General features: G+C 40.1%; 1 protein-coding gene across 2 annotated transcripts in view; it reads right to left on the bottom strand.

Annotated features, from left to right (window-relative positions):
* LOC131057366 (probable inactive ATP-dependent zinc metalloprotease FTSHI 4, chloroplastic) overlaps window positions 1-26445 on the bottom strand; it is a 205404-nt gene that overhangs the window by 80171 nt on the left and 98788 nt on the right. For both annotated transcript variants that reach the window (XM_057991512.2, XM_057991511.2), the window contains exon 5: window positions 24941-25072. In XM_057991512.2, the coding sequence (XP_057847495.2) occupies window positions 24941-25072 (132 nt within the window). The remainder of the gene's footprint in view (window positions 1-24940; window positions 25073-26445) is intronic.

Below are 26445 nucleotides of genomic sequence, written 5' to 3'. Positions count from 1 at the left end.
TTTCTGAACACAAGATGTAAAAATTGGAAGATTTAAATTTCTTAAACCACCATGTTTGGAAGAAAACTGCACATGTGGCTCAAAATGGTGCTTAGGACATGTTCATGAAGTGATTTCCCTCAAGGCCTTGTGCTTTTCAAGATTCATCCATTTTCGTGCTTGGATTGACACATTACAAGCTCAATCGCGATAGGGTTTGAAAATGATGACCTCGGGCTGAAATGATATATGTACACATCTTAAAAACTCTTAGAAACTCACATCATGACTTTATATGACATTAGCCTCAATGCAAAGTTCAAATTTTGGATGTTCAAAACTAGGGCAACAGTGTCCTAGCTCTTTACAATAGTAGCATTTCTGCTTGGATCTCTGCATTGACTTATTGCCCTTTGTAGATTCCCCTAATGTACTAGTTGCTTTATTTTGTTTCTATTTGATCTTGATTAATGCACTGAATGCACTCTCTATGATGTTTAAAGTTGAAGTTGTTACTCCTGATTATTCTTGGCTTCATTCCATGTAAAAGAAAAAATGACATCTTATCAAAATCAAGTAATTGATTCTCCACAATTAGATGCAAGGACTCAATAAAGGAATCAAATGATAGTGGCAAATTATACATTATCGATGCAACCAAATTCTGATCATTCGTTGATTTCCAATGGCTACCAATTGATCATTGATATACTTCCCACGCAAAATATAATTAGAAATAGATCCTCGTCATGCAACTTAGTGGAAAACAAAAGATTTTTAAGATGCAAAGCTCTCCTAGCTTAAGATGCTTGATATTTAGTTTTGAGACTTTACCACAATAGTAAACTTAAGATGCTTGATATTTAGTTTTGAGCCTTTACCACAATGCTTGATATTGAGAGTCATGTGCAAGAGAAAGATGCCTCACTTACCATTAATTAAGGTTTGGAGAACGCTGAAATGTTCAGATTAGTAATTGTTAATGAGCTTTTTGATCAATATGATGATGCCATTTCAGTCTGTGAGCAGGGTGCTTCAACTCATGAAACAAACAGGTTTTATTTGCAGGAAAGTTATGTTGGGGAGTATACATTTGTGCAAAATGTTGGATTTAAACTTGCTGCAATTTTCAGACCAGCAACTGAAGATAAGCAAATTGACCATTTTCTAGATTATAATCCAAGCCATAAAGCTAATCATGAGAGCATAGGATTGATGCTTTGTACTTTGCCATTACAAAGTCATTTTCATCAAACGATAAACCATAACAACAGTGAAAGAATCCATGCATGTCTATGCATAAGAGTATGGAATCTGGGAGCTCTATTAAAATGTTGGGGATCACGAATATAAGGCTGTCTACCATACACGAATCGCAGTTTGCAAGTTAAGACAACAGCAAATCTCTCATCTTGTCATGGCAATGAGTTCACTTTCAGTCAGCCTTGCATGATATGTGATGTTGCTTTTGGTATAACTGAAATCACTAGAATAATAGCTCCACAAATACCTTGTAGCTGCACGATTGTGTAAAATTCTTTCCAGTTGATTGTCAAGAATTTTCAGGGGTTGGTTCATTTCAGCAGTCCATTGTTTGTTAAGAAGGTAACTATACTTGAAGTTTGTACAAAATTCAAGTTTGGTTACATTATTATTGTAATTGCTTGTGAGCGAATGATTTTTGTCGTGTTTCGAATCCTTGGAGCTGTCATTAATGATGTTCATATCAAAAAAATTATAACCTCCATAAACTCCATCATGTCACTAATTTTGAATGAATATGAAGTTTTCACATGGGATATTATGACGCATGAAGACTTCATTGTCTTGAAGACACCACCACTAAATGACACCTGGAATGAAATCATGATATGCAATAAGATGGATTTAGCTAATTCTTGTGGAGCATTTGTGCAAAGGTTCACCGGCTGGATATTTTGGAGATTTATTATGATGAATGGGATCAATATAGCATGATGGATGACTTTGTGGATTCACAAAGGGAGAGTAGGTCGATGGACATCAGCATGGTGGAGCCACTTTAGGAGTATCTATTCCCAAGATCATATGCATGGGTTGTTGTGGATTAAAAATGATTAGAGAGGCATGCCATAGGAGATCGTGGATCAAAAAGGTGAAAGGAATGTTGTTGTTTCCTTTCTTTGCAGTCAGCTTATGAGTCCATTTGTGTTCATACAAGTGGACAGGAGAGATTTTGAGCAAAATTTGGTACACTGCTGAGATGGTGACAATTGGGAAGACATTTTCAGCCGATGGAGTGATCAAAAATCTCATTCTGGCCAAGGATTTTCAGTATTGCTGTGATTATTCTTCTTTCTGGGTGTTGAATTTTGAAAAATGTAATGTCCCCTTTATTTAGACCTTATAATTTAATTAAATAGTTAAAATTAAAGTTGTGAAAAATAAATAAATTAAATGACAACTTATTATAATAATTTAATAAGGTCATTAAAGTGACTTTAATGTAGAGTTGCGTGACTCGCGGCGAGTCACGCAAGTCACGCGAGTCAGCGGGCCGGGTGACCCCTGCCGGGTCACGGTGACCCTGACCCGGGCTCGGACGAGTCAGAGGGCGTGACTCGCCTGACTCGCCTGACTCGCCAAGTCAAGCGAGTCATTCCTTGACTCGCCGAGTCTGAGGGTCGTGACCCGGCTGGAGTCACTTAATAAAGTGCAGTAAAAAAAAAAAAAAAAACATAACATTTTTTAATGACTTTTTTCGCCATTTCCCTTTCTTATAACACCCGATGCCTTCAGAAAATAATAAAAGCATTTTTGGCCTCGCGGGGCGCTGCCCCTCGACCCCGCCCTGTATCGCAACAGGGAACACGCAAGGGGCACTACCCCTTGACCTCGCAAGGGGCGATGCCCCTTGACCCCAAGTTGGGGGCGCTGCCCCCAAACCCCCGTTGAAAAATATAGGGGGAAACCACGCCAATAGAAGTAGGGAAAATCTAACCTCTGACTCTGATTAGGCTCCATATAACAACACAACTTAGAAATCTTGGTAATTGGTATTTAGATTTAGTATTTCAAATTTCCTATAGTCTCATTTGAAAATGTAATTCTTATACTATAATACTGTCATACATCTTTTCAAAACTAGTTTTTCAAGTACTATATGTATATGTATAACTATATCAGCACCACCACCCCGCCACCCCCCCCGTCGCCGTCCCCCTGCCGTCCCCAAACTTAGGCCCTTGGTCCCCCCGTCCTAGAAACACGTCCCCTCGTCCCCAACACCTATGGCTACTCAGACTGGCACATCACAGGCAGAGACTATGGCTACTCAGTCATCCAGGACCTACCTTAGACGCCTTTCTAGGAGGCAAATAGACAAGGCTGAGCCTGAGCCTGAGCCATAGACTTGTTTTTGTTTACACTTTACAGTTACATATATGTTTGGGAACATTTGAAGTCATGGATTTTATATACATTGGACAACATTTATAACTCTATATATCTATGTTTTCTAATTCCTTCAGCTACAATTTACATTTCTACGCATGTGATGGATGTATGTTTATGTATGTGATCAAATTAGCTTCTATTTGATGATGTTATAGTGTCTTTAAGCTTAATTCAATAATGGGTGTATGAAACAAGTTTTAAATCGTTAAAAATCTCTAAATTTCAAGGGTTTTCTTATTTTGCTGAGTCGTTGCCGAGTCATTGCCGAGTCCGAGCCAAGTCACGAGTCGAGTCAGCCTTGCCGAGTCAGAGCCGAGTCCGAGTTTGGGAACTTTGCTTTAATGTCAATGAAAAACTAAACGAGTCACTTTATTACTTCCCACTTGCAAAACTAAATATTAAAATTGATGGAAATTTGGAAGGGTTTCCGGAAGCTTCTTGAGAAGTTTATAAAAAGGCAGTTTTGGGTTCAGTTGCAGCATGCTTGGTTTATTATTTTATTGGAATAGCTCTGAGAGCTTCTGGCTTTTCAGCAAGCCCTAGGATGGAAACCCTTGGGTTTGGGAATTGGACAAAAACCCAATTCTATTTCAGAGGTGGATTCATTCCAGGATTCATAGCTGCACTTCAAAGTTCAGAATGATGGAGGTTTCAGCTGGAGATCTCAGAAGGGTTTTTACAGATAAGAATATCAAATTTCTGAAGTCTCTTGCAGAGACAAATTTGCAGAATAGGGGATTGATTGGCATTTTTATTCTTAATGCCAAAAGACTATAATGTGGATGAACATTTTAATTTGCTGAATGGTTTGATATTTTGTTCCTGGCATAAGGGCATCAAAGACAAATTAACGATTTATAAACTTTAGCTGAGCAAATTAAATATTGTTGTGTTGCCGTAATGATAACTTGGAGTTAACCATTTCATACTAAGGAAGATATTATATGGATCACTGGGTTTATTACCTTGTTAAGTGCTAAAGAAGAAAAGGGAAAGTTTGCAACCCGTGGTAAATATTTTAGAAAATATTATAAGGGGTTGGAATATTTCTCCTAGCCACATATTTGTGGGTGTAACTATGGAAAAAATTTCAAATAAATAAATTTCTTACAATGTTGTTGGTGGTTCATATTGGGTCTTTGTGAAGCTGCATTTTCAGGGTGTCACAGGCTTTTGGGAGTCTACTCATAAAGACGTGGGCTTCACCATTTCATGGCATGAGATTTCTGTGGTCTAGCCATTGTACCTTCCTTACTGGTGTAAGTTTTCATTTTCAGATTTCTGGGCATCAATTATCATCTATTATTTAGTTTGTGAGTTGTACAGCATTTTAATGGCATGAGGCTTACATCTTCCTTGGCATTAGCACTTGGAGATTGGAGTTAAACTTCCTCTGGTGCTGGATTCTACAAATTGCAAATTACTTGCCTTGCATGAGTTACCTTTGGCATGCATAATAGCTTTGTTGGGCGCATATACCAGGTTGCTATCCTTGTATGAGCTTTTCCCTGGGCACATGAGGCACTCAAAGTCTGGAGTAATCTTCAGTTTAATAGCAGAACTAATATTATTCAGGTACACCATGCTGAAGAGGATTGTTGCAGCTTAGGCAGAAATTGTGAGACTCTTTTTGGTGGAGATTTGAGTGATTGTTGAGCTCTTCTTAGTGTGGTTTTCTTGTGGAAATTGGGCGACTCACCAGATCATTGCTTACAGCGTGGAATGATTGGACTAAATTTTGAAAGGGGATTCCATGCATTTGAGAGATTGATTCAATTGTGGAGATTTCAAAGTCTGCTAGATCTCTTCTGAAACTGGACACAGAGTTAAGTTAGTCATTGAAAGGTATTGGCAGGTTGAGAAATTCTTTGTATTCCAGTTGTTGCTGTGTATTCTGGAGAGTTGCTATAATATTCCCAGATTGCTGCTTTAGTTTAAGGTCAGGAATTAGACCTCTATTTGTAATCTTAAATGTGCATTTTGCAAATTAATGCAAGGTTCTACCAATTCAGTTTGAATGCTAAATTAAAGATCAGAGATCTTATTGCTTCTATTCTGTTCAGAAAACTGCCTTAATAGTTATCTTTTGAAGCTGATTTTCTGTTAAGAATTCCCTGCCATTGAACTCCTTGGCAAATGCATTAAATGAATGCCATCCATTATGATTGATAACTAAGATAAAATAAAAAATCCAAAACGGGGAATACATCATCTGCATAGTTGCTAAAAAACTGCTTAACATAATGTCTATTAGCTGAGTTAGTGATAGAAGTGCAAAAATTCGTGCCAAACTGAGTAGGCTCCTACAAAAAATCAGACTGCAACAGCTGCAGATTTAAGCATTTTCAGACCATTCAGCCTCTTGACAAGATTAGTTTTTGCCTTTTTGGTTTTACATAAAGGGAACAAGTGTTGCAGCTAACCGGGTCCAATGTCGGATGGAAGTTAAGGCATCAATTGCTGGTTGTTTCTTGTTTTCAGCTTGAAGTTGGTTGGGGCAGCAGATTACTTTTCAGTGATGGCCATTATGCTAGAATGCAGGGTGTTAACAATGAGGAAGTTAGCATTAACTTTCTCGAGTTTCCTATGGTGCCACAGATTTTTTTATTACATAGAGCAATTTACTGAGTTGACCAAGATTTTGCGGTGTTTGGCTGCTCTTCTTACAAGAGGATTTCAGGAGATCACTTGTGCAAGAGCCCAAAAGTATAGTGTTCTGAGCAGATGGAGCTACAGACCTCCGAGACTTATTTGGTATCATTGAGTCTCATTGAGTTTTATCCAGAATCAATCAGTTTATGAGGGGGCATTGTTTCAAGACAAAAAATCTTTGGGGAGGGATGACTATAATGTCCCCATTTTTACACCATATTGTTCTGCAAGCATTGGCCAATTTCCTTAGTTTCCAAATGCATTGAGAGAGTTCCAATTTCTTGGTGAGCTCACTTCTCAATTTTAGTGGGTTTGACAACAATTGCTATTTATAGTAACTGCTAATCTAGCATGGATATTTCTAGCTCTTTTTGGGTTTGTTCTCCTCAATCCTCAAAAACTACTACTATTTATAGTAAGTTCTTCCATGGAACCGATCTTTCTGGGTTTGTTCTCCTCAATCCTCAACAAATACTACTATTTATAGTAATTTCTCACATGGAACCAATTTTCTAGGTTTGTTTGGAATTGTTCTCTTTGGTCCTCGAAGAACACTACTATTTATAGTTAGTGCTTGCATGGCACCAATCTTTATGGGTTTTTCTAGGTTTATTCTCTTTGGTCCTCGGAGAATACTATTATTTATAGTAAGTGCTTGCATGGCACCGATCTTTTTTGGGTTTTTTTTAGTTTATTCTTTTTGGTTCTCAAAGAACACTACTATTTATAGTATGTGCTCATTTTGACTTCAATTATGTTCTGACGTGACCAAATTTCTAGTTTTGGTGTCTTGGCGAGTTTCGTAAGGTGGTGGAACTGGATATTATTTCAAAATTTGCACTATAGTTACAAAAAGAATTAAAATTATTCGCTTTAGTGTTAAAATAATAAAGTGCTAAATGTTGACCTCAAAGTTGGATACCTAGATTGTGTGGAAATAAAACTTGAGCTGTTTTGACTTTGAGAAATTAAATATTTGAATTTTTAGAAGTGCCCTAATTCTCTCCAAACTCAATAAATTGGATTTTGGGCTCTCATTTCTTCATTCAGATGTTGCACACATAATAGGATGTTGTTGGAATGAACAAAGAAGTTCTTCCGAGATTGATTGAGGATGGAAACCCTTGTCAAATACGCTAGTTCTGGTGGTGAAAGATCCTCCCTAACTGGTTTGCTGTTTCACAAAGGAAACACATTGGTTTTCATAGATTTTCCAAAATCAGGGTTTCAAGAAAATGAAATATACAAGGTATTTTGATTGCAGATTTGCGGGTTTTCTTTTTGGAGATTAGCAAAGATTTATGGGTGATGTTTCAGGTATTCTCTATGTTGGTTGTCAACTGACAGTTTCAGACAATGCCCTAGTTGTAGAAATTTCTTTTGGCATTAAAAATAAAAGCTGCAATGATTTAAATTTGAGAATGATTGAATTGTGGGGCTATTCTTGTTGTTGGGGACTGAAATCACTGTTTGATTGTTGTAGCATACATCCAGCAAGTTTCATTAATGTTTGGTGTTGATTTTGCTATGGAATAAGAGACTTACATTGTTCGAAAGTTGGAAAGGTGATTTTGGGAGTTGTGACCAGCTGTTGGATAGTTCTCAGGAGTGACTCAGTCTGATCTGATCTATATCAGACCCTTAGAAGATAACTTGTTTGATTGCTGGGTGTTATTGTCAACTGTGTTTGGGAAATTGAAGAAGTCTTTTTTGATGGGTATGCTTCAAAAAGGTAGTACAGCAGGTGTATGGTGAATGTGGTGCATTACTACAATCAAACAGACCTTAAACAGCCCCTATTCTAGCTTGGAAACAATCTGAAGAAATGTCTTGATGATGGAGAATCAACCCAGCAATGATGGTGTGTATTCATGATGATTCATGATCATTTGCCCCTGTCATATTGCAGCCACTTGGAGTTGTTAATTTGAGTAGTTTGGACAGTATGTTATCATTTTCCCCTCTCAAGTAACTTATTATTATGTTCAACAATGCTATGTTATGTAAATCCTGAAAGGTGCTATCTTGTATAAACTAATCTTCTATGATGTCATGAGCAGCAGTGATGTTTTCAGTAAAAACTTATTCGCAGAAATTTATTCCTGTCCCTCCTTTGACACGACTGTAGCAAGTCGAATTAGCTATATCATGTTGCATTTGTGAGATATATTGATGCTTTGATAGTGGGTTCAGTTGTGTTATCAGTTCATATTGTAATGCTTGTGCAAATGTCAAAATTTCCAAGAACTCTGTAACAGAACATTTAATGATCATTGAAAAGATTATAATCAGATTTCCTTATCAGAAGAAGCTTGTTGTTTGTATTGTCAAGTTGTCTACTTAACTGGCAAAATTTCAAAAAAAATATAGGGGCGGTTACATGCACAGACTCCAATGAAATGAATAAGACCATCATAAAGTATCCATTTTTGTTACCACAGATGAATGATCTATTAGATTGTCAAAGTGGTGTCAAATGCTTTTCAAAGATTAACCTCAAGAATGGTTATCATTATATAATAAAGAAATGAGATGAGTGGAAGACAACATTCAAGGCGAAGGATGGTTTCTTCGAGTGGACAATGATGCCATTTGGGCTAACAAATGCCACAAATGAATTCATGAGGATGAAAGGACTTGTGGCTATTTCTATGCAATTTTGTGGTCATATATAAGCATTGCTGAAATATCCCACTTAAAAATTTCCCAGATTTACATACACGCGTGTTAAAATGCAAACATAAAACATTTCTAGGTTTATTTTTAAAATCTTACATTGCTCAGATCCGATGGAATTCACCAGTACAGTAATTTGCTGAAAAGGAAATAACTTTCTTCAATGGCATTCCAAGGTTAAAACATTCCAATACAACAGAATTTACTCTATATGTAGCTTATCTCATTAATGGTTCTTAGGTTTTGAAGACTGTCACAAATACAGAGATGATCATGATTCAGATCATAACCACTTGCAAGCTCCTAGTTAATGTAAACTGGTGCAACACTGCACAGTCGAAGATTACATTCAGATGAAAAATCGATTATGGTTGTGCACATTGGGAGTGTGGCATCCCATCAACATACAACGGTTCCTCTATGCCACTCAGCTCTCCAAGAAATATCCAATTCTAACTGATATCGGAGCTTGAACTCAGTGAATATTATATTAACCTTGCATTGGTTTCCTTATCTCTGGAGCTCCTATAAGATACAGCAACCAGAATGGAAGAAAATAATAGCAATAAGCTGTAGCAAGTGAACAAGTAGGGATATTGTCCCACCAATGAGAGTTACAGAGATTTTTGTCCCAGCAACAGCAGCATTCATTTAATGCTTTGCAAAAATAAAATTCTCCGATGCCCTATCCTTCAACCAGTATATGCATATATACCAAACCTTCCAAAGTCAGCCTCGGATAAATCATTCAGGTGTTCAAAATGAAAAGGGAGGACCACTATGAACACTTAAAACAAGATTTTACGCAATAAACGGAGTTGTGCTTTTATCTAAAGATTTAAGAAATTCAAGTCCATGCAAAAGGAATTGGGGTACTTGGGATTTATCATATCAAAAGACATGTTGGACATGCACCAAGAGGAAGTAAGAGCTATAGTCAAATGATTTGTGCCCCAAAATGACATAGAAGTCAAAAGTTTCCATGTATTAGAAAGCTTCTAAAGGAAGTTCATCGGAAACATTGCTGGTTTGGTACACTACTAACTCACTCAATGTAGAAGGGTGGGTTCTACTAGATTGTTGTAACAGCCAAGAGTTTTGAACTTTTCAAGAATGTAAAAGAGAAGAATACAATGGTGCTCCCTAATTTCAATAAGTTATTTTAAGTTGACTGTGACAGCAAAAAACTACAATGTAATGTCCGCATTTTGAGATAGGATTTAATAGTAAATAATAATAATAAATTAAAACATAAAATAATAAAAATAAAATATAATATAATTAAAATGTAATTAAGTTAATGGATGGTCAAAAGGCATACAATGAAGAGTTGTTTCTCTCTCAAAAATGAGATATAAGAGGGAGAAGAGATCATTTGAAATGGGATAAGGAGGGAAGAAATGAAGGAAGCATGTGAATCAAGAAAGGACTAATGTAAGAAGAAAGGTATTGGAAGTAGATAAGGAAGTGACTCTTCCAAAGGGCAACAATTATGAAGGGTTGTACTATTCCAAAGGGTGGAAATTGTGATAGGTTGTGTCTCTTGCCAAAGGGCAGGCATGATGAAGAGATGTGACCTCTCCCTCACATGGGAAGCTATAAAGGGAAGAAGGTCCATTTCAGAAAGAGGGGGAACGGAGATCAATTTGGAGAATAATATATTATTCTCAAAGGCAGCAATGCAAAGTGGTGACTCAATTACTATGAAAGGTGGTGCCTTAATTCTTACGAAAGGTGGTGACTTTTCCCCCAATAAAATATAAAGGAGAGATCATTCCAAGCATTCAAGGATCAATCACTCACTCATCAATCATCTAATCAACAATCACTTAGTCATCACTCACCAATACCTCAAATCATCCAATCAAAGGAATTCATTGAATCAATCAATCAATCATACAAATATCATCGAATCAGACAGATTAGATTGAATATTAATAATTAAATGTACAGCAGTTTGATACAATACTATAGTTTGGTATGAGATTTCTGTACATGACATAGTAAATACTGTATACATATATATATATCAGCATACTATCAATTAACCATACATTGCTGTTTATGACTGCTTATATAGCATAGCAGATATTATTTGTATCTGCTCACTACTGATTAATGACTTGCTGTTGCTTATGTCTGATTATTATATGTAAAACGCATGCATAATACTGGGATTCTTTTTATGTTCTGAATGATTATTAAATCAGCCATGGTAGAGGAAATGAGGGATTACAAGAGGTGTACAGCGATGGGGTACTCTTCTCGGTACGACACCTCATGGTGGTGACCAAATGGTCCCATGAGGCCAAGGGGGCACAAATGGTACTGCCTTTGCGCTTAGCAGAGATGGGCTTCTAGGGCACCCTGTTGTGAATACACCTCATCCCTCTATCATGGTGAATTAACACACCGAGGAGTTCAATCATAGGAAGTGGGAAATGGATGGCAAGATGAGGGGAAACAGGCATAGGACACCTCATATGGATGGCATAGGCCACATGAGGCCAAGAGGGATGGTATATCCACACTTGGGCCTAGGGTAAAGGATCTCTAAGACACCCTATTAAGTCACCCAACCCTAGCTTCCCTACAATTGAATTTCATCAATAAATTAGGTATATCATATGATAAGTTAATGTTCCTCTATTCCTACCATTAATTAAGCTCCTTGCAGAATTGTTTGGAGAATCATTGGAGCCGATTGTTATTTATTGTGACAATCAAAGTTGTGTGAAGCTATCTGTCAATCCAGTGTTCCATGACAGAACAAAACATGTTGAGATCAAATACCATTACATCAGAGATATGGTATTGAGGAAAGCTATTCAGTTGAGATATATTTGCACTGATGAACAAACGGCTGATATTCTCGCCAAGCCTCTCTTTAGAGTGAAGTTTTCCCATTTTCCAGACAAGCTTGAAGTTGTGGAGAATGAAGCCCTTGCTAAAACGGAGACTCGACCTGGGTGATCTTTTGTGATTTGCTATAATGCACCTTTCTCTATGACAAAGAAATTTGAGGTGAAAGCCCTTGTCCATCTCTGAGACGGAGATGTGGTTCTTTCCACCCTCTGGGAGTAGCCATGGTGGATGTCATGTTGAGTGACTCCATCACAACATCACGTTGACAGACTCAGTGATGAATCCTGTGTACTTGTGTTTTTTCCACACACAGGAGTAGCCATGGTGGACGTCATGTTGAGTGACTCCATGATGATATCACGTTGAGTGACTCCATGATGGGCACTTGTGCACATATTCCCTTCCACACATGGGAGTAGCCATGGTGGACATCACGTTGAGTGACTCCGTGATGAACTCTTTTCCACAAATGGGAGTAGCCATTGTGAATGTCATGTTGAGAGACTTCGTGAAATGTATATATGGAAAGATACCTCCCTAGCTAAGAGGGAGTGCTAATGTTATAGCAGCAGGAGATATCTTTCCTGACTGCTATCTTAACTTTTATTAACACTTCATTTATTACCTTATTCATCGTTGTCTCATATCAGCGATCTCTTATTATTATTTCACTAACTATAGTTTTGGTTTGCATTATCGATATTCCTCATGAGGATTTCCTTTATTTGTTAATGTCCATTTGTTAATGGATAATTAAACATGGTTGCCTATCAGGTGTTAGTTATCGCACCCCCTTCCTTGTTGAGTCACCCCGATTGGGTTCATGTCTTTCCACATCCTTTTGTTTGGGCATTTATCCCTTCAAACGGGGACATTAGAGGCGTAATTAAGAAGTTATATGCCATTCACATACTGTGATCCCCGTGTATGACTTGCTGTGCACATTTGTGTGATATCGTCGGAAATAGATCTGTTGCGTGGGTCGACAAATTATATCCTGTGCACATTCAAACATTGCTCATATAATATAGGTTCTTATTTGATTGACGTCAACATCCAACAAACTGGAAACATTCAAACCAATCATAATTTTGAAAACCAAATTCTGAGGGAAAATCGACATATTCAGATTAATTAAATCTTCAGAAAATAAACTTATTGCTTCAGAATTGTTGCATATCAAGGAAATATTATTCTGTACTTTTGCAAATCTAAATTCTGATCCAAAACTTAACACCCACATCCCTTTATGGCCCATAAAACAATGGCTTCAGCTTCTCTACTCCACTCTTTTTTCAGGAAGATTGCTTGTATGGCTGCAAACACAAGAAAACCAAAACACCCACTTTCCAAAGACCTCTCTAATATGTCTCTATCTACATAAATTTTCTGTTGTTTTTGAACCAGTTGTTTTTAGATCAGACTGATAGCAATAACCAGAAATAACACAATGAACACACAGAACACAAGAGTACCCTGGGAAAACCTCTCTTGGAGGTGAAAAACCCAGCAACCAAATCTCAACTTGTATTAGGCAATAATCAGACTATGTCTTTACAATTTTGCTTCAACACTTGAAGCAATATGAACAGAAGAATATAACTTTACACTAAGGCACACAATAGTATGAACAGTGCCATGAAAATCTGAGTTATAACAAACTTATCTGCAATTATCCTTGACTGAGAATGATGCCCTCATCAAAGAGGACAATTCACTGATTAAGGAGACCTGTAGCAGACCATGAATGAGGTTCGTTGTTCAAGCACAGATTTGCTGACCTGGGAAATGAGTTTGCTGCCCTCGGATAAGTTCTTGATCTCGATAATGCAATTCGCTGTCTTAGAGATGTATTCGCTGTCTTGGATAAATTCGCTGCTGAAGGAGGATGTAATTTACTGACTTGATAAATTCGCTACTGAAGGAGGATGTAGTTTGCTGACTTGATGTGAGTCTTGATGCATGAATGAACCTTGCATATATATGTGCCTTGACCTCATTGTATACCTCAGGTCGGCCTTGCAAATAATAACAATAATATGCTTGGCGCCCATTATAGGGTCAGCCCTATAAGCATTTACAAGTTACATGTTTAACATAGGGTCAGCCCTATTCACACTTACAAGTTACATTTGCACATTACAAGTTTCATCGCCCATTATAGGGCCGGCTCAATTCACAAGTTACATCGCCCATTTAGGGCTAGACCTAAATACAAGTTACATATTGATTTTTGCACATTAATGTGACTAAGGCCGATAGGCCAATTAGTCAACCATATGCTAGGTCGGCCCAAGAAGGAATCCGACTTAGCTACAAAAACATTAACACTCCCTCTTAGCTAGCGAGGAGTCCTTCTCAATATATGAGTCACATAGTGACATCCACCATGGCTACTCCCAAAGGGTGGGTCCATCATGGCTACACCCATGAATGAAAAAAACAAATGAGCACAAGTGCCCATCACAGAATCCTCAACGTGATGTCGTCATCTCATCATGAGGTTCACCATAGCTACTCCCAGAGGGTGAATAAACACAAGTGCTAAGTCATGGAGTCTCTCACATGACATCCACAATGGCTAATCCGAGAGGGTGTATCCACCATACCTACTCGCAGAGAGTGGAACAAGGGCTTTCACCTCAAACTTCTCTCGCAAAGAAGAATGCACTAACAAGGGCTTGCACCTCAAACTTCTCTTGCAAAGAAGAATGCATTAACAAGGGCTTGCACCTCAAACTTCTCTTGCAGAGAAGAATCCATTATCAAGGGCTTGCACCTCAAACTTCTCTCGCAGAGAAGAATGCATTAACAAGGGCTTGCACCTTAAACTTCTCTCATGGAGAAGAATGCATTAACCAAATCTTCAAGACGATGAGGCTCCATCTAAACCTAAAATGTCAGGCTCTCTCTAAAGCTGAAATGTCAGGCTCCCTCTGAACCTGAAATGTTATTTCCTCCTTTAGAATAAAAACCCTTCTCAATTGACATTAGACCTTGGCTCCTCCTGAGGTGTCCCTATGTCAATTTCCGCAAAAGAAGCTAGATGAGTAGACCTGAATTTGCAATCTCAAGCAATGTGGCCATACTTGTCACACCTAAAACATTGAATGTGAGATAAATCCTTCTTCTTTTTCGGTTCTAAAACAAAATTTGGTTCTCTGTCTCTATCCCTCTTTCTTCTTTTGTCTATTTCCATAGAAGTATGAGTAGCAAGGACTTGATTTTCCACATCATAATGGTTACGCCCAATTCCTCTTGTTACCAACCTTGACTCTTCTTGAATACAATCAGCTCGAAGGGGATCAAACATGGGTAACTTGGATCTCCCATTGATGCTTTAAATGAGGGGTTCCCACGTTTGAGGGAGACCATTAAGTGCCATCATAACAAGATCTATGTCAGCAATATTGTCCCCAATGGTGCTCAAAATCAGTAATCTTCATAAAGAATGAGATGACTGATTCATCTTTATCCATTTTTACATTGTGAAGTTGTTGCCTTAAGGCGAGAGCTTTGCTGGTGTTCTTGATCCCATAAATGCCTTCCAAGGTTCTGAACATATCTCTGGCTGAAGACATCTTGGAAATGATAGGTACAAGATGATCCTTCACGGAGTCAATCAAGATCTCCTTTGCTTTGACAGCATCCTTCTTGAATTGAAGATCATTTTCCTCCTACAAACTGAAGAAGATCATTTTCCTCAAGAGTAACAAGGATTCTGATCTTCCACGAAGTGAAATTCGATGCTCCATCAAGTCTGTCTTCGACCTTCAAACCGTACAGCATTGTCACTGCTGGAAATTGCTTGTTGAAGATGAAGTAGGAGGAAGAGCATCGCTGCTACCAAACAATCTGATCACAATCGATTCAAACCCGCTCTAATACCATGTTGTTTTTAGATTAGACTGATAGCAATAACTAGAAATAACACAATGAACACAGAACACAAGAGTACCCTAAGAAAACCTCCCTCTTGGAGGTGAAAAAACCAGCAACAAAATCTCATCTTGTATCAGGCAATAATCAGACTGTGTCTTTACAATTTTGCTTCAACACTTGAAGCAATATGAACAGCAGAATATAACTTTACACTAGGGCACACAGTAGTATGAACAGCACCATGAAAATCTGAGTTATAACAAAGTTATCTGCAATTATCCTTGACTGAGAATGATGCCCTAATCAGAGAGGACAATTCGCTGATCAACGAGACCTGTAGAAGACCATGAATGAGGTTCATTGTTCAAGCACAGATTCGCTGACCTGGGAGATGAGTTCGCTGCCCTTGGATAAATTCATTGATCTTGATAATGCAATTCGCTGTCTTAGAGATGTATTCGTTGTCTTGGATAAATTCGCTGCTGAAGGAGGATGTAATTCGCTGACTTGATAAATTCTCTGCTGAAGGAGGATGTAATTCGCTGACTTGATGTGAGTCTTGATGCATGAATGAACTTTGCATGTATATGTGCCTTGACCTCATTGTATACCTCAGGTCGGCCTTGCAAATAATAACAATAATATGCTTGGTGCCCATTATAGGGTCAGCCCTATAAGCAATTACAAGTTACGTGATTAACATAGGGTCAGCCCTATTCACACTTCAAGTTACATTTGCACATTACAAGTTTCATCGCCCATTATAGGGCCGGCTCAATTCACAAGTTACATCACCCATTTAGGGCCAAACCAAAATACAAGTTACATATTGATTTTTGCACATTAATGTGACTAAGGCCAATAGGCCAATTAGTCACCCATATGCTAGGTCGGCCCTAGAAGGAATCCGACCTAGCTACAAAAACATCAACAGAACCTGCTGAAGGTTTTCCTTATGTGACTTCAAAATATTCTAACTCTCATGAACCTAATCCTTAGCCCTTAGAACCTTGCTATCAGCAATGACTAAGTCCACAAAAGATGTGACATCATACCAATACAAGGTTCTAAATGGAGTCATGCCAATAGAGATGCAATATGTGGTATGCTAACAGTATCCACCGCAAGATAACCACCAATCCTTTTTCTGCTTTGCTACATAGTTCCTCAAATACCCTTCTACCAACTTATTGGCAATCTACATTTATCCATCTATTTGTGGGTGATAGTTGGTGCTCAAATCTAACTCAATACTCATCAACCTAAAAATATGTGGCCTGACTCCCTGTGATGTCATCACCGACACCCAACACCTCTATTGCCTGACTCCCTGAGATGCCATCACCGACACCCGACACCTCTGTCACCTAATTCCTACGATGTCATCACCGACACCCGACACCCCCTCGTACGGCCGTCACCCGACACTTCGTACAGCCATCACCCGACACCTCTGATAGATGTATGGACTTCCCCCTCCAAGTCGTGTTGTCGTACGCATCTTTTTGTTTGCCACCGATGTACGGATGTATGCTCCTGTCGGCCTCCTTTGTTATGTTGTATAGAAATATTGCTTGACCGTACGGATTTCGTCCTCAAAGTGTACGGCCCCTGCAAATTGAATTGTATGGATTTGATGTCTCCGTATGGCCCCTTTGTCCATTCCTTCGGGCATACGATGCTTCTTCACCGTACGACTCCTCCTGATCTGTTGGTGTACAGATGTCTTGCGATTTTCTCCTCGTGCAATATAATTGCTTTCTTGCCTTTATCATATTTTGTCGTACACACTATTGCTCCCTTACCTTTGTCGTACACTAGTGTGTTTATTGTGTCTAGATCGTCGTACAATTTTTTTTTCCTTGTGAATTTTGCTTAGCCATATGATAAGTTCTCAGAAATTCTGATTTTTTTTTTTTTTTTTTTAACCAAAAGATTAAATAATTACCTTTTCAAATTGTCCGGCTAGGCCCCGCCTCCAAACGAACTTGGGTCATTCCGTTGCTGCCTGCGGTGGTAGAATTTTAATTTCGACCCGTTTACAGTCTCTTTCATTGGTTGGTCGTCCAATGTGGACAACTTAATCGCTCCATTCTCGGCTACGTCGCAAATTTTATACAGCCCGAGCCATTTGACTTTGAATTTTCCGGGTTTGATCTCATTCCTCCCATTATACTTCAGCACCCACTGACGTGGACGGAACTGCATGCGCCGGATATGCTTATCATGCCAAAATTTTCGTCGTTGTTGGGCGGCTTCGGTGGCCCATTGGGCCATCATCCTTCGTTCATCCAACTTGCCCAATGCGTATAGTCGCTCCCGTAGGCTTTCAATATCTCCTAGGCATTTCTCAATTGCTATCCTTAGACTCGGGACCATGAACTCCACCGGCACAATGGCCTCCTAACCGTACATTAACTGGAAGGGTGTCTGACCCGTCGTGACTTTGTAGGTGGTCCAGTATGCCCATAGTACGGATGGCAACATCTCTTCCCAATCTTCCTACTCAACTCCACAGGACTTATAGATCACAAACACCAATATTTTATTAGTGGCCTCTACCTGACCATTGGCCATTGGGTAGTACGGGCTTGACAAGGAATGAAAAATTTTGAATTCCGTCATGAGTAGCTTGACTACATGGTTCACAAAGTGCCCACCGTGATCACTCGTCAGTTGAATTGGAATGTCATACCTTGTGATGATTTGTTCGCAAATGAACTTAATCGTACTCGAAGCTGAGTTATCCGGCAGTGCTCGTGCCTCAGCCCACTTTGTGAGGTACTCTGTCGCCACCACAATGTAATGACATCTTCGTGTTTTGCTGGCCTTCAAGGCTCTGATGAAATCCAAACCCCAGCGTTTGAACAACTCCTGGGCATGGGATGGATTAAGGGGCATAAAGTCCCTCTTCAATGGTTTTCCTACCCTTTTGCAAGTATCACAGCCCACCACCCATTACCGCGTATCAGTATACAAAGTGGGCCACCATAGTCCGGCCAACAATACTTTGTGTGCGGTGGTGTCTGGACCCATGTGGCCTCCTGCGGGCCCTTCATGTGCTTCTCGTAGCACTCCAGGAATCTCGTCTTCCATCACGCACCTTCTGAGAACTTGGTCGTGTCCCATTTTGTACATCAATCCATTAATCAGCTAGAATGTCCTGCTTCTCAGGACCAACTTCCGTCTCTCGCTTGGTAGCATATTGGCTGGGAACCGAGAGTGGACAAGTATTCCCCTATGTTTGCATACCACCCAGAGAGTGCAGCAATTTGGAATGGATGTGCGTCAGGAAAGTCATCATTGACTCCCTCCGGTGGCTCACCCGACTTAATCCGGGACAATTGATCCGCGATCACATGGCTCCTGCTTGGCCATACAATTATTATGAGTATGAACTCTTGAAGTAGTAGCCACCTGCTTATTCCGCCTTGAATAATGGGTTTATTTACCAGGTACATCAACGCCTGGTAATCCACATAAAAAGTGAAAGGTGTTGCCAGCAAGTAGTGCCCAAATTTTTGTACAACAGAGACCATTCCAAGGGCTTCCCTCTCGGTGGTACTATAATTCTTCTCGGCTTTCGACAACAAGCGACTGGCAAAATAGATGGGGTGGTCCAACCCATGTCCTCCTTCCTGTGCTAGCGTAGCCCCAATGGCATAGTTCAAGGCATCCACATGTACGTGGATTTCTCGGTCCCAATTTGGATAGGCCAGAATGGATGTGGCCACCAATCTCCTCTTGAGTTCATCAAATGCTTCCCCCCGTGCCGATCCCCACACGTACAGTTCGCCCTTCCGTGTCAGCTTGTCCAATGAGAATGAAAGTTGAGCAAAGTTCTTAATGAACTTCCGGTAATATCCTATATGTCCCAAGAAGAACTTTACTCCAATCACGTCAATGGCTGGCTCCATCTCCACAATTACCCGTACCTTATCCAAATCAGTTTTTAATCCAGCCTTGCAAACAATATGGCCCAACAGCTTCCCTTGCGACACCATAAATCTGCATTTCTTCGGATTCAAGGCCAGCCTAGCCCTCCGACATATCTCCATGCATTCCTGCAATGCCACCAAGTGAATGTCTTCGCTACTAAAAATAGACCAGTCATCCAAGAAGGCCTTAAAGTTTCCCACAGACATTTTGTCGAAGATGTGGATAACTATCCTTTGAAATGTTGTCTGAGCATTGCACAAACCGAAGGGCATTCAGTGGTATGCATATACTCTATCCTCCACCACAAAGGTGATCTTTAACTTGTCCTCCTCAACTAGCGAAATTTGATTGTATCCTGAGAAGCCGTCCAGAAATGAGTGCATTTCATAGCCAGCCACCTCCTCCAGGATGCTGTATGTGAAAGGTATAGGGAACGGATCCTTGATGGTGACAGCGTTGAGGCACCTAAAAAAAAACGCAAATGCGGATTTGGTTGGCCTCCTTCAGCGAGATCACGATCGGCGAGACCCACTCACTTGTCTCCACCCGAAATATGATGCCGGCCTCCAGCATCCATTCGATTTCTTCGTTCACCTTAGCCGCATAGTTTTTATTCATGTGGTACGGCCTCTTCCATACTGGCTAGGCTCCAAGGACCAATGGTATTTGATGGACACATAGTTTGGGCAGGACTCCTTTCAGATCTTTGTAGGTCCAAGCGAACACGTCATTGTATTCCATAAAAAAAATTTGAAGGCTATCACCTTCAGCATGAGATTCCAATCGTCTCCCACCAAGATATTTCGAGGGGTTGCAGCATCCCCTAGGTTCGTCTCCTTCAGGGTGGGATCTTTGTACCGCATCGGTTTATCCTTTGAAAACTCATATGTCAGGACGTCATTCACTCTGGCATCTCCCTCCTTATACTCCCTGTATTCTAGAGGGAACTCATCTTTCTCGCCTGGCTCCTCTTCAATTTGCAGCATATGGCACGCAGGATGGAAGACTTCATAGTCCTACATCTACTAGTGGAATAGCCCATTCAACGAGCCTACCTCATCCTCAAAAAAGTCTTCTAATTCCAAGACACCTTCATCGTTCGGCTCCTTTTTGTTCTCATCCACCTCGGAATCCCCATTGAAGTCCGAATTTGAAGAAGAGGCCATTTCTTCACTCACCATCTGTGTCCGGAGGTCGATGATAAATTTCAGGCCCCCCTTCTCCATGGACAACGTGTTCCGCTTCCAGTTGTGGTTTACTTTGGCTTTAATGATTAATCAGCCAGCCTCTTCCAAGGATTGCTTCATAGCCTTTTTTCTTCAAGGAGATCACCACAAAGTCGAGAACGAAGGGTTGAGTGTTGATCGTCACCTGTTGAGCCATGAGTGTCCCAATGGGTTTGATACCGTGTTGGTCGGCAACCACAAAGTTGAAGGTCGATGGCCATAGTGTTGGCTTGCCCAATTTCCGCCAAGCCTCCTCGAGGAGTACATTCACCCTGAACCCTCTGTGTATGATGGTGTCGGTGAGGATCATACCCAATATCCCCATTTCAACCACTTTCAGGTGTCTCTTGTTGTTCACCACCAATAGCATGGGGTCAGCGGAGGGGCTGACCGGCACCTCTGTGTGAAGTGTTGTTGTACGGATCGGCACTTCTATGGCAATAGTGATGGCTTCTCTTAATCTGGGCATGGTGTTGAGGAGGTACTAGAGTTTGATGGGTACCTCGATCTGCAACACTTGTCGAAGGATGTTCTGTTCCGATTCAGCAGATGTACTTGTTGGGTTTTCTTGGGGCTCCTTCCTCATTTCCCGCTCAATAGCGGCCTTGGCTACCCGTACTCGTTCCTTCTCTATACGGGGGTCAAGATATGTGGCCTTCTTCGTTTGTGCTCTAGTGATGGCGAGCGTCTCCCTTTCATTGGACTTTTCAATTATTAACAAATTTATTCCACACTTTGGGCAACTCCCATCGTTGTGATCTCCTGGCCCGCACCACTGGCACATATGTTCAGGGGTGTCTCCCTTGGGACAATCGTGTGCATAGTGTCCCCATTCATTACAGGCTCGACACTGGATCATCAGGCGGCCTTTTGCATCATACTGCACTCGGCGGTTGCTATTGTTGTTATTTTTTCCTCCTCGTCTATTGCTTTTGTACCCGCCGGAAGATGTTGTGGTATTGGCCAATTGATGTGGGTTAGTAGCTGTGGAAGGTTGCTCCTGAGTCAGAAGCACTTGGGCGCTTCTTGTTTTCGTATTGTACGGGCACTCCTTGGTGCAGTGTCCCAGTACTTGACAAATGTCACAGCAAGCTTTCTTCGAGCACATAACCTTAGTGTGGTCTTCCTCCTTGCAATCTGCGCACCACAAGTCCCCTTCGTTCTTACTATTGCTCCCCTTCATTGCTTTAAATTCTCTCATCATTCTATGCATGTCCTTCTATAGAGCGTGAACTTTCTTGTTTGATTCCTCATCACTGCTGTTGTCAAAGGAACCATCGTCACCCGATGATTTAACCTTCTTCTTCTTCGAGGTCTTGCCTTTGGTCTTGAGGTCCATGGCTCGGTTGTATGCATCCTCGTACGATGTAGGAGGGACAATCTTCATCTTCTTCCTGAGGGAGGATCTCAATCCTTCCACGAACCACTGCTTTTTCAATCCATCAGCGGGTTGATTATCCACCTTTCCAACCAATTATTTGAGTCGTTGGTTGTATGCTCGTACTATCTCGTTCTTCCCCTGCTTTGTGCAAAATATTTCGAAGACGATTTCATTGTCGTCCTGAAGGAGTCGAAACTTTGTCTCGAAGGCTTTCTGTAACTCGTCCCAAGTACTTACCTTCGTCTTGTCTGTATCGGAGTACCAATCGATGGCTACCCCGCATACGGTGGCGGGGAACTGCACCACACATTCAGCTTTGTCGGTCACTCCATTGGCCGACCAGATCATCTCACATGTACAAGAGTGTCGTACAGGATCTTCCTTCCCATCTCCAATGAATTTAGGCAACTTTTGCCTGTTCGCCATTCTGCTCCTTGGCTGTGGCCCACTCTGCCCTCTAGAACTCGGCCCTCCAGAAAATGGCCCTCCAGAAATTGGTCCTCCAGAAACTGGTCCTCCGGAATTTGGTACGTTGGGTCCCACCAGGTTACTCTGGCTACCAGGGTTTGATGAGCCTTAACCGAACAGATTGCTTCTACTACCGTGCCCTTGTGTCCTCCCAACACCTTCGACCGCACCGGTATCTCCCACTTCTCTGTTCTTGGTCTCGGTCTCCTTTTCTCTCCTGGTCTCGTCACCTCTAAATGGCATGTACGGCTCTACCGTACTCCTGTCACCAATCTCCTCCAATGTGAGGGAAAGGTCCCCCAACCGCTTCCTAGTGGTTTCTATCAATACAGAAACTTGGCGCTCACCACTGGAACCATCATTACCATTCCCTCCACTTCCTTCCTCGGCAATTTTCTTCAACTGTCTCCTTCGTTCGGCTTGTTGCTCCAACCTTAGCGCCCTCACTGCTACCTCGTGCCTGTCTTCCTCTTGTCCCTTCAATACACGATTTTTGTCTTTGTTCAGCGTCACAGGCATCAATTCCTACGTTCAGTCGAGTGGTAGGTTCTTCAGCGGCCTTCGTCACGTTCCTCCTCCTCCTGTCGACTCCTCTCTTCGAATTGTTGTAAAATTTGTTGCCGACGGTTCTCACGGTAGGTTTCCTCTCGGCGAGTTTGGAGGGCAAGAAATACTTGTACCAACAGGCTAGGCAGGTTATTCATTAACCGGTTCACCGCCGGACTTACGCCAAGGGCGCTCCACACGACATTCTCAAGGACGTCCTCTGTCTTGGCTTCCCTTCGTATGTAAGTTTCAATTGATACTTGTAAGATGCAAGCGAAGTCCCTTGTCAGTGCCCACTCTCCTTCGAACAACTCCTTCGGCTCTTCCTCGGGATTGCTACTTGTCCCCTCACTCAATGGTTGTCCCATTATCGTCGTGCCATGTAGTGTGGTCCCATCATTCCCAAGTTTAACTTGGCAACGGCGCCAAATGTTTTGCCACTGAGGGGTGTGTGTACATTTAGTGCATAACAGTACAGAGATATAGGGAATGTAATAGTACACAGATGCAAGTGAAAAGAACTCATATGTCAATATTCATCGATTCCAAAATGCCAGTACATTTAAAACATAGTTTCCTAAAGCAATATCCACATCTTGAAATAGAGACCCAAGTACATATATATAGGTGTCAGTACAGGTTGCCCGGTGCCAACTGTCGGCAACCGTCAAGTAACCACCGACCCCTAACACACTTAACATTCTAATTACGACATGACATAATTACCCGACAACAGTTCAAGCCAAAATATGCTAGGAAACCTGAAAACTTAACACCTCATTGAGTCTAAACACCTCTACACAAATCAACTCTGGAACTTGGGGTGCTTTAAACTCAGAATATACGGCATAAAAATGAGCAAAATTGGTCAACCTAAGCATACTTGAACAAAAGTAGCAAAGGAAACTTGTACAAAGGGGTCGGAGAAATATAGAAACTGTGATTATGCTGCTGATCTACATGGGAGGGACTACAATGAAAAACAGTGACCTGGAACCATTTTCTGAATTATATTGTACTGTCTTTTGGTTAGGCTACATGTTTAGATGCAACTGAATACTGAAAAGACTGTAATTTCAATTTGTGAACTGCTGCTATACAGACCCATGCATCATGAGCTGCACAATTCAATTTGACATTTGAAAAAATAGACATTGATGTGTGGTCCTTTAATATTGAATTACTGAGCTACTGTGAATTATTGCCACTGTTGTAATTGGTAATTTGTAGTGAAGCTACTTGGATTGGTTGCCTAACATTAGGCCCACAGCCATTGATGGCATCAGCTTAAGTTGAATAATCTTATTCTTGCATAACAGAAATCTTGTAGCCACATTTAAATACAGATTGTGGCAGTTTGTAGAACAAACGATGTTTGTAATGATTGTTTGGGAGCCACTATTTATCTGATATCATTAATTAGGGCATCAGATAAGGAATCATATATTTCTAGAGGGTATTATGAATATTATATTTCAAAGTCACATAGGAATGCATGACATACCAAACAGACAGACATTATGTTCTATTTATAGTTTAATTCTTGCAATTAATTTCTCACAAGTGGTGTTCAAAATCTGTCCTGTATTGTGATGTGTTCCTGTAGCTAATTTTTTCCATTCCTAAATGCTTTGATCTCATATCAAACAGCCTTTGTGTGTAAATAAATAATTGAGGCCAACTCAGATATGAAAGAAACAACTTAACAGGAAACATAAAAAAAGTGGAATAAAATGTATGAGCAATTTTTCAGTTCTACATGTCTTCAATCTCAAACCAACATATAATGAACCTAACTTCCACCCTTGCTTTTTACTTAGTAAGCTACTATTATTTTCCTAGGATGAGGGGCCTCAGTGCTACTTCGCCTAAAAGAAAACTAAATGCTTACCCCACCAACATCAGGCCCACCACGTTCAGCCCCAATTGCATCAATTTCATCAATGAATATAATGGAAGGCGCAGAACGCCGAGCACGAGCCCAAAGATCCATGACACGAGATGCAGCCACACCCGCAAACATCTGCAAGGATAACAAAGCAAGCCATAAATAAATCATGTATGAGCATAAAATATGAAATAGTACAAAAGTTCTTAGTAATGACTACTTCGTGTAATATATACTAAGAAGCCAAGATACTTTTAGACATAATCAATGTGATGTTATTAAGTCATTCACATAAGCAATAAATGTTCGTGTACAAAGTATATTCCAACCTTATGTCTAACATTATATTATATCCAATATCCCCCTTAGTGACGAAACCAGAGAAAACTCCAATTTTGTCCCAAATTTTGACAAAGACAATAGCTCTAAGAAGTTTATTCATTAAATTAGCAGATTGTTATTGTGAAGAGCAGTAATGGAGATGCGTCATCAACCAATTAATTATCAAATGTTGTAATGATGAACCTTGGTATGCTTGGTATAAGCATGATAAACTAATTTTTTCACTAATTTCAAGACTCCTTGATTATCACAAAATGGTGAAGTAGGTATCATCTAAGGAAGTCATCAATCATCAAAACTCGGCACAACCATATATGGGGTTTCACAACTGAGACTCATAGTTTAACAAACAGCATTTAGCTCTTATTTCAGTTTAGTTTTTATTAGTATGTTTCCTGTTTTTTGGCTTTGTTCTTTTTGTCTATCCTTATCATTCCATCATCACTGAATTTGTGTTATTTCAGTCGTGTTTTTTATGAGTCAGCTTCCATTCTTAGAAATTTATGCTGTAACTTCTCTTCTATGTTTCTATTCGCAGCTGCTGTAGTGCTGTGTAAAAAGCATTCATTTGCTTATTATTTTTGGTATCTGCAGCAACCTGTAATGCTGTAAGAGAGCTTATATATTTTGGTGTAATCAGTTCATTTCAAATTTATATAATGAATAAACAGAGCTGTGTACAATTGTTAATTACTTTTTTTTATGTCTCAACTCTGCTGTCAAATATTTCTGATTTTCCAGTATGGTGTAACACCTATGTTTTTTAATTTCTTTCAATATGCTTGGTATTAGCATGATACACTGAGTTCTTCATTAACTTCAAGACTCCTTGATTGTCACAAAAAAGTGGAGTAGGTATCATCTAAGAAAGTCGTTAATCACTCAAAACTCAGTACATCCATATGGTTTCAACTAACATTCGTAGTTGCTATGTATTCTGCTTCAGTGGAAGATAAAGCTACAAAGTGTTGAAGCTCACTCTACGATAAAATAACTACTAGGATGAACAGTTGCTCTATCCCCAAATTTTGGATTTACAAATGAAAATGCCAAGAATGAATTTCCCCACCTCTTATTTCCCTTTTATACACTATTTAGAGATAAATATTTAATAAATATTATTTCCAAGACTTTTAATGTCCCTCCAAAGGTGACTTTATATTTTG

Source organism: Cryptomeria japonica, chromosome 5 (assembly GCF_030272615.1).
Source record: "Cryptomeria japonica chromosome 5, Sugi_1.0, whole genome shotgun sequence".
Classification (NCBI taxonomy): domain Eukaryota; kingdom Viridiplantae; phylum Streptophyta; class Pinopsida; order Cupressales; family Cupressaceae; genus Cryptomeria; species Cryptomeria japonica.
This window is presented reverse-complemented; position numbering and strand designations above follow the sequence as displayed.